At 37.1% G+C, this 9,647-nt stretch overlaps 1 protein-coding gene across 1 annotated transcript; it reads left to right on the forward strand.

Moving 5' to 3' along the window:
* The first annotated feature begins 218 nt into the window (after positions 1–218).
* LOC125315224 (antifungal protein ginkbilobin-like protein) lies at positions 219–1,257 on the forward strand. Its single transcript, XM_048279664.1, has 2 exons — positions 219–589; positions 1,194–1,257. The coding sequence occupies exons 1-2, from the start codon at positions 219–221 to the stop codon at positions 1,255–1,257; spliced, it is 435 nt and encodes a 144-aa protein (XP_048135621.1).
* Positions 1,258–9,647: the final 8,390 nt, after the last annotated feature.

A 9,647-nucleotide genomic window follows, 5' to 3' on the forward strand; every position in this document is an offset into this window, starting at 1 on the left:
TTTTAAACTAATGCTAGAGTAGGAACTTTACCGTCTTTTACATTCTTGAGTGTTGATAAATTCCAGAAATAACATTGCCGAGCAAAGGAATTAAAGGAAGAAAATCCATGTAAAAGATTGGAAAAACCTATGACCATGCGTAACTTTCTTTGGACAAAGCCCTTTATATAAGGAGCAATATAGGATGAGTAGTATCAAGAAAAGGAGATAAGAGACACATGGCTTCATTCCACAAGACTGCAACTATAATAATAGTTGTCCTTTGCTCATGCAACGTCCTCAAAGGTGATCCAGATGAAACAGTGGTATCCAAAATCTGCAATGGAGACACGGGGACAACCTGGTCGTACAATGATTTGGTCAATGATCTCCTTCAAGATCTAGTGGACCATACACCGGGCTCTGGCTTCAATTATTATAAAGAGAAGGATGAGTTCTTGACTAATTCCTGCTATGGTCATGGAGCATGCAATGGGTTACTCACACCTCCGGATTGCCACAAATGCTTAGGTGACGCCAAGGAACTGATACAGAAGGATTGTCACTTTAGCGTCGGCGCTCAAGTTCAGCTTCAAGACTGTAGAATTAGGTATGAGGGTTATCAATTCAAAGAAGATTAAGTTGAAGATGATCATAAAATGATACATGTTATGCTTCTGAGTATATCAAAATTACATCAATTATCTATCAGGGCCATGTGAAGCTTTTTTCAGAAGCTTTGTATCGTGAATAACTTGAGCTACAACATGATCTTTTGTTCTTCTCACTCTATGATGCCAAATGCAAGTTGTCTTGACTCGTCTGGTTTCTCATGAATTCAATTTTTATCCAAACAAATAAGTACAGTATATTTAGAGATCGCTACTTAACAGGTTTGTTTCACTTTTTGTTATACGGTAGGGGCACAAGTGCCCAAGCCCGTCTACCTAGAGTTTCATAAAACACCCTACCTATGTAAGCGGCCTTGACCTAAACTATAGTTTGCACGTTATTGATAAGATTTGAATTAGTGACACCCGAATCTTGCATTGAAATCCCAGACAATTGCACCAACTATGGGAGTTGTCATATTTCACTTCGGATGAAACATGAGAAAATTCAATGAGTACATATAAGCAAACAAGATATGAAAAGTCGAAAAGCTAAGTATCTCTGTTTAATAAGTTTGTTCAATGTTCTTTCATGGTGAACAGATCTTGTAGCCTCTCCAACTTTCGCAGAGTAGAAAAGAGTGCAAAGCGGCTGTGCATTAGATAATGCCATTTTTCTATGTATTGTGTTCTTCTATGCGTCTATCTCTTCCTGAAGATGAAATCTCTTTCATCTATCCGAAAAGGCAAACGAGAGTCTAAAAAGTAAAAGAAGGGAAATTCCTTCCAATTAAAATCTACTAAGTTCATTGATTCTAAGTTACGTTTTTCTTTTTATTCCTATGGAAGGAGTTAGTTGATCGTAACTCGATGTAAGTTTTGGCCCTCGATGTTGATCTTCGTAGAGCAGTTAAAAAAATAAAGTCGATTGGCTCGGCCAGTTTCGGAAATTTTTAACCCGACGATAGGCTAAAACCATGTAATTTGCATATCGTTGTAGCCGAAAAAATGCTTTCTTTTCTTTTGACTCAATGTGTTAGATCTTGTATTCAATTGTTTTTGGACAAGAGAAGATATTGTCTCTGGACTAAACACGTTGAATGAATCCAAACGGAACAGAGAATGATATCTTAGGCTTGGGCTGATAAAGGGTTTTTCATTTGGTTCTACTTGGAGAATATTATGGATATATATCCACCAACACTATGCCTAAAATCAGTCATTGTGCCATAGTAGTCTTGATTTTCCACAAAATCCTCATACGAGATGAGAGTCGAAAGTAAAGATTTAGTAAGAGGAAGGAAGGGTTATGGTATCCTAGAAATACACAAGGAAGAATATTCTGCATGAGAATGAGCCAAAACAAGATCCTTTATGTTTAAGCACAGTTTCCGACAATGCACCAAAGAAGGTAATTGTGGCGACCTTTCGAGAGGTGAATCACCAAGGAAAAACTAATTAATTATTAAACAAACACTTAGCGCAGACTCTCCTAAATCCATGCGAATCGCTACTTTGAGATTTTAATTTAATCAATTAAACATGGAATTTATTTAAGGAGCCTCCACTAATCTTATTATGGATTGATTAGAAACCCAACACTTTAATTTTGCGAACTAGAGATATTATGGATATGGAGACTTGTTTACGCTAGAAAAAAAATTGAATTGTATTATATTTTCTTTATTCTTTTTTTTTTCTCTTTTCATTTTGGCCTACCAGGGTTGTTGACTACTGACGATGGCCATTGGGCGAGGGCCACCTCGCTCGAGGCCAGCAAGGCCACCATTGCCTTGCTGAGGGGACCACCTAGGGCCTTCGCGGCCCGCAAAATAAAAATAACTAAAAAGTAAAGAAATTAATAGAAAATTTCAAAAAAAAATCTCAACATATCATTAAAAAACCGTCAACATCGGCGCCAACGTGCCACGTAAATGATTCGTGTCCACATCAGTAATTTTTGGTCAAAATTGGCTGAATGTACTGCATTGGCCAATCGGTGAAAAGTTTAGAACTAAATTGGCAAAATTAAAAAATTTATGATTGAATTGGTATAAGTGCAAATAAATTTAAGACTTTGTTGATACTTTTTTTCTGAAGTGAACATTGCCTTTGATAGATAAATTTACTTTCGTGCCAATGCCCAACAAGAGGGTTCAAACTAAGAATGAAGAACAAAATGGGAGTGAGAATGCACTACCAAAATCAGAAATCTTGAATGGAGCGCATGGATAAGTAGTAGGGCATTAAAAAAAAAAAGTGGTAGCGGCAACTTGGGGATAAAAATGGTGATTTGACAGATAAAGTATCGGTGTAAGATGAAATCTAGCGACTCAACGTGAAAGCGAGGATACAAAGATGTGTTCGTGAAAATAGAGGATGCAAAGTGGTAATTGAGTGAAATGTGGATGGTATTTGGGTTCTGTTTATTTTGCGAAAAATTAATAATTTGAAATTCTTCAAATAGTTCACTTGCGTCGCTCAAAATAATGAGTCAATGAAAGATAGAGAAAAGTACACTAGAAGTGTCATAACTTGTGTACGGCGTTCACTTGAGTGCCATAACTTTCAAAACATTCACTTTAGTGTCATAACTTTCAAAAATTGTTCACTTGAGTGCTACGTCGGAGCAAAATCGTTCACTTGAGTGCTACGGTAATATTTCCGGCGTGCCACATCAGCTTTCCGGAGTGCTACAAGAACTTTCCATGAGTGTCACGTCGGTTTTCCAGCGTGCTACGGTAACTTTTCTAGCGTGCCACATCAGCTTTCTGGCATGCCACATCAGCTTTCCCAGCGTCTACGTCAATATGGCACTCAAGTGAACGATTTTTGAAAGTTATGGCACTTAAGTGAACGTTTTGAAAGTTATAACACTCAAGTGAATGTCGTACAAAAGTTATGGCACTTTTAATATACTTTTCCCATGAAAGATATATTCATCACCAACAACAATTTATATCTAAACCTTTTCATGAACATTTTTCGTTCATTCAAGATTTTCGTTCATTCAATTTTGTAAGTCATAAAAGCGATCATTGTTTAGAAATGATTTCTAAATCATTCATGTTTCGCGAAATAAACTTATCCTTCGTATTTTTCCTTTTGAAAATTGTTAAATTTACAAGGCAAAGACCATATATGTGTAGAAACTACAAATCGAATAGAATCCCTCATTTTAAGAGTTGAAATAACATAAATTTTACCAAAATTAAGAAGTCACATTTCGAGACTAGTGGATCCTATGCGTGCTCGTTATTATTATTATTATTATTTTGGTCGAAATGCATGCCTGTTATTAACAAACTCATTTTGACACTATCGGTAAAATAAAAATATCAAATTGAAAAGGAGTTTGTAAAATATTTTATTGATTAGGTGGCTAATCAGTCCAACACTATACATTTAATTCCTTCCAGTAATGTATGCTCTCAAAAGTTTAATTCACCTTATGCATGGAACCCTCAAACTAGGGCGAAACGATCTTTGTCACCAGCAAAAATTTCGGTCACTTGTGCAAAAGCCTTCTCATCAAGTAGAGGAATACGCAAGTGTATCTTTGGGAGAGGCTTACCAAGAAAAGTCCAGCAACTCCAAACAAAATGCGATAAGAGGGCCATCATAAAAGATACTCATGTTCAACAAGACGGTGACAATTTCCTCATTTTGTGAGACAATGATTTTAAACTACGGCTAAAACACAGGAACTTTACTGTGTTCTACATTCTTGAGTGTCGTTAAATCCCAGAAATAAAATTGCCGACCAAAGGAATCAAAGAGGAGCATCAATGTAAAAGAGTGAATAACCTATGTGAAGCATAATTTTCTTGAACGTAACCCTTGTATAAGGAGCAACATAGGATGAGTAGTAGTATCGAGAAAAGGAGGTAAGGGAAACATGGCTTCATTCCACAAAATTGCAACAATACTAATAGCAGTCCTTTGTTCATGCAACGTCCTAAAAGGTAATCCTAATGAAGCATTGGTATACAAAATCTGCAATGGAGCCACGGAGATAAGCTTGGTGTTTGATAATGCGATCGATGATCTCCTTCAAGGTATAGTGGACCATACATCGAACTCCGGCTTCAATTATTATAGTGAGAAGGATGATGACTTGAATGAAAGTTGCTACGCTCACGGAGCATGCAATGAGTTGCTCACTATAACGGATTGCAACGCATGCTTGGGTGATGCCAAGCAACCGATACAAAAGTCTTGTCACTCAAGCATCGGCGCTCAACTTCAGCTTCAAGACTGTAGAATTAGGTATGAGAAGTATAAATTCAACGAAGATTAAGTTGAAGATGATCCTAAAGTGAGAATTATGCACACATGTTGTTCGTCTTAATCTATCATGGTCATGTGAAGCATTCTTGCGAAGTTTTGTAGCGGGAATAACTTGGGGGACAACATGATCTTTTGTTCTTCTCACTCTATGATGCCCAATGCAAGTGATCTTGACTTGTCTAGTTTCTCATGAATTCAATTTCTATCCAAACAAACAGGTACATCATATTTAGAGTCAGCTAACTAAAACATCCTGTTTCACTTTTTGTTATAAAACACCTGCAAACCTATGAATCAATAAAGTCCAAGCTTTTGACCTGTGTAGGTGGTCTTGACCTAAACTATAATTTGCACGTAATTGGTTAGATTTGAATAAGTGACTCTCGATCCTGAATTCGAATCCCTAACATTCCAACCACCTACACCAATTTGATGGGTTAAATCGAAGGTGATAAAGAACAGACACTCACATCTCAAGTAAACACTCACGAAGGAGGAGAAGACGAAGAAAGCTTTTCTGTAAACTTGTATCATTCTTGATTCACTCATATCAATAGTATTACAAGACACGCCTATTTATAGGCTTGATACATGACTCTTGAGATACAAAAGGACCCTTAAAAGACTCATAAATAGATTCTTAGAAACATGAACAGTCATGATTTATATACATAACCGACTCTTGAAACACTCACCTAATTATGACTCCATAGTAAAGACTTCTTACAAGCAACATTACAATGAATACTGGTCTTGATTCATGCATCCATCTGGGGAGTCGAACGGTCATCCGTATGGTTATCAACATCTCGTTCACTAAATCGACACATTCGTGAATTTGGTTTAATTGCTAACACTTTCTAGTCCGAGAGGCGATATTGCTTCACAGAACCTCATCAACATCACCCTGAGCTCCCTATCTATAGACTCGTCTTCTTCATTTTCTGTCACTTCATTCATCGAATATTTGGTCAGCAACATTATTTCTTCAGCACAAAGATCGGTATTTGATTCTCCACCAGCATCACGTCTTTGACAATGAAGCCCCGGGTCATCAGTACAATCCCCCATCGATCATCGTCCCCAGTAGTGTCTTTCTTGCTCCAAATCTTGGCGGACCTATCTGGGTCCGTCGTCTCTCTCTTGTATATTTGACTCTAAAGTAGGTCGAGCAAGAACAAGCTGTCGATGGTCATGATCCATTTCAGAGTGTCCGTGCCAACTTCCAGTTGCAGCCTGTAGCTTGCGCGGATTTTCACCTCCTGCTCTTTGAGCAAAACAGCTATTCAATCAAGTACTGGGAGCTTCAGCGGCACGGGTGCCATCGAGCCCTGGCTAGCTTGGGGTTTTTTGTTCTAGTAGAGCTGTGGCCGGAAGTGGTGGTACAGTCCCAGCACGACGTGCGAGGGGTGTAGGACTGCGGCATTCGTGGAGCTGATCGACTTGGACACACGATAGACGATAGACCGAGGGCATCTTGGATGTATGGATGAGGTGGTTTGCTCACATTTGCGGGTCCTAATTGAGTCGAAGGGCCAGACCTTTCAGGTAGATGAGCCTCAGCACCAGTGCCCCTACCTTATGAAAACAAGTGAAGACATATGAAGTTTTAACTAACTCAACAGTTCTAAATAAATCTGAAAAATGAGGCGGGAAGCACACTAGGAAATCCACTGAAGGAGCTTGTAGCTAGTAGTCTATTCCGAGTCAGACTTTGCTAGCTATCAGGATGACGTAAAACTGACAACTAAATGTATTTTTATGTTAATGGGAGGTGCAGTATTATTGAAAAGTGAGAAATAGAAATCTATGTTATCCTCTATGAAGTAAATAGCATGCTTTTCAACTACTACTCAGATTATTTGGCTCTTGAACCTCATTAAGAAGTTAATCGTATTTTATTTTATGAAAAGACCCATATGGTTGTATTGTGACAATAACTCTACAATGTTATTTATTAGCAACAACAGAGATCTCAAGGGATCTAAGTATCTGGCGGTCAAGTGTTTTACTACAAGATAATAAATGAGAATGGTGATACTAAGTAGAGCATATTTTCACGGATGATATGATAGGATACCTACTAACTAAAGACTTTTGCCCGTGTGTATTTGAATGACATGTCATAAGCATGAGTTTAAAAACATTATGGGATGCTGTTAAGACATGTTATATGCTGGGCTTGGAAGCATCATGGGATACTGTTGTTTAGTGGGAGCTGTTTTCGTTTTTGCTCTAATAAAGTTTACATCTATGTTCTATCACGTTTAGTGATAGTTTTGATATATGTTGACTCTTTTGTATTCACAATGTGTTTATGTTGAGGACATAGATAAGATGAAAATCTCAAGACATAGTGTAAATCTTGAGTGATGGGGGCATTTAATTTTTTAGCCATAAGCATAGGTCTTGTCACACATAAAGTATAGTTAACCATAAAGGTAAGACATGTGGATTCTTTAGAACATAAAAATGTTCTCTAGTGGCATATCAGGTTTCGTGAAACATAAAATAAGAGAATGGTGATCGACAATGAGGATAACATATAAAGTTTCTCTATTATTTGAGGTGTTATCCGTATGCCACACTATCATATTGAATCCATATCAGTAAAATTAAAAGCACTTGTGACCATATATGGCTATGTGTCCGTGATGCAATTACTACCATGATTCGGTGTTTGAGATTTTACGGGATTGAATTGACTACTAAGAATTATCTCTAGACTAATATAAAGATGCACATATGCAGTACAATTTTAATTAATGTAGTCCAAGTGGAAAAATGTAAGAGTTTTCTTTATTATGCGCTAAATAAATTAATATTGTAATTATTAATTGTTTTAATAAAGTAAATAGATAAGATCTCTAAGAGATAAGGTTTTTTTAGAGATAAAGTTTCTTATTTAGTCTAATATGGAGCTAGATAGTGGAGGCCAAGTTAGACTTTATCCATAATAAGAGGGTAGGTTACAAACTCTATAAGTAGAGCTTAATTCCCTCCTATAAATCCTAATGCTTATATCACCTCACATAAAGAATCGCTACAGAACAAGATACGTGAGGGGGTAATCTCATTGAAGCTAGTAGTTAAAGAGATTTATAGAGGAGAAGCTATTGAGTATTTGGAACGTCGATATTCCCCATTAAGAACAACGTATTCTAAAACAGGTTCATGAAATCATTTACTTTATAATCGTGATTTGTATATCTAAAAGTGATAATCATAGGTCGCTGCTTAAGGTTAATAATCGCAGCTTACATGCGTACCCATGATTAAGAAACCATTTTCACACCATCAGTTAGACAAAAATAATTAAAATTATAGGAAGTTCGGAAGTATTTCATTGAGAAGGAAGCTAATCACTTCGATCTTATCCATTAAGTCTTTCCAATAGTGTGGGTTCTCAATAATTTATTCGCCCTTTATGGATGAAGCATGTGCACATACATGCCTGAAAATTTTATAATGAGAGAAAATAGTCGAGTTTAAAATTCAACCGACAACTACAGCCAATGGGAGATCGAACGGTAAATATTAAGGGTGTGCATCAATCGTGATCCAATCCGAAACAGGATCGAGTCAACCAATTTTGGGTACTTCATCCTCGAATCAGTCTGGTTCCCCATTCATGGGAACTAACCAGATGAGTTGATATGATTTTTTTTTTATTCAGCAAGAAGAAATGTACATATTATTTGTGAGAATAATCTCTTGTTTACTAGTAACTTCCCGTTGATTAGTAATTGCATCCTAAATTAAACTAGCTTTTGATTTATTTAGGAACTTTTGAGAAAAGAAAATAGAACAATCGAAAAAAATGTCGATTTTCGAGACAACCTAGAAAATCGGATTGACACCGTGGTGGACAGGGTCGGTTACTATTCCACATATCAGAATCAACCCTCTCTGATCCAATTCCCACGCCGATCACCCCCGATAAATATGACATGATTGGCATAATTAACTTTGCTTGTGATTGGAAATAGAAGCAACTTTGCATGTTCAATAACCAACACCTCATACTCCATGATTTTGCACCAATGCTACATACTTCTCTCTAGATTTTGCCTAACCACTACTTATTAACTATGACCTGGTTGATAATATTTTATGTTTTTCCTGCTTGTTGGCCTTGGCCTGCACCATCCTTTACTTATTAACCGATTTGAGCTCACCAGCCTTAAAGTAGGAAGAGACTTTCAGTATTATATTCGAGATGAGTTATGATGTAAGTTGACAGACATCGAAATTCTATTTAGAAAGAACATTTCAACGGTATTCGGAACGTATCGTACAACATGACGACATCCTGTGCTAATCGAGTACGTGGATGTTGCATAGTAGTTTGATATTGGTTTGGCATATTAGTGTAGCTTAGGTATCTTTCAAGAGGGAAATTGAACTGGGGTCCAATGGAGGCAAAAATGCGTTTGGACAAAAGAGGGAAAGGACATGAGACGAAGGAACTTCTATAACACGGATATCAAAAGGATGAGAAAAAAGCATAACGCATGATGCGCACGTGTCTCTAGGAATGTGGTAACGAACTTGACAGATGGGGGCGTTGGCCAGTACAGGGCAACCTTCAATTGCTGCGCTAATTTGGTGAGGAAAGTTAGGCTGATAGTTGGGTCTCTTAGTCCTATTAATATATAGCAAATTTTAAGAAGCAAATAAAGAATTTTACTTTAATTTATTTTATTAAAATTCCAATTAATTATTGAAATACGTGAAGTGCTATGCTTGCTCGGAGAACGGATAACC

Source organism: Rhodamnia argentea, chromosome 5 (genome assembly GCF_020921035.1).
Source record: "Rhodamnia argentea isolate NSW1041297 chromosome 5, ASM2092103v1, whole genome shotgun sequence".
Lineage (NCBI taxonomy): Eukaryota > Viridiplantae > Streptophyta > Magnoliopsida > Myrtales > Myrtaceae > Rhodamnia > Rhodamnia argentea.

Excerpts from the sequence above, each read along its gene's own strand:
- LOC125315224 (XM_048279664.1), top strand. The coding sequence starts at position 219 with ATGGCTTCATTCCACAAGACTGCAACTATAATAATAGTTGTCCTTTGC. Across the intron at positions 590-1,193 it reads CTTCAAGACTGTAGAATTAG|ATCTTGTAGCCTCTCCAACT; the intron begins GTATGAGGGTTA and ends CATGGTGAACAG.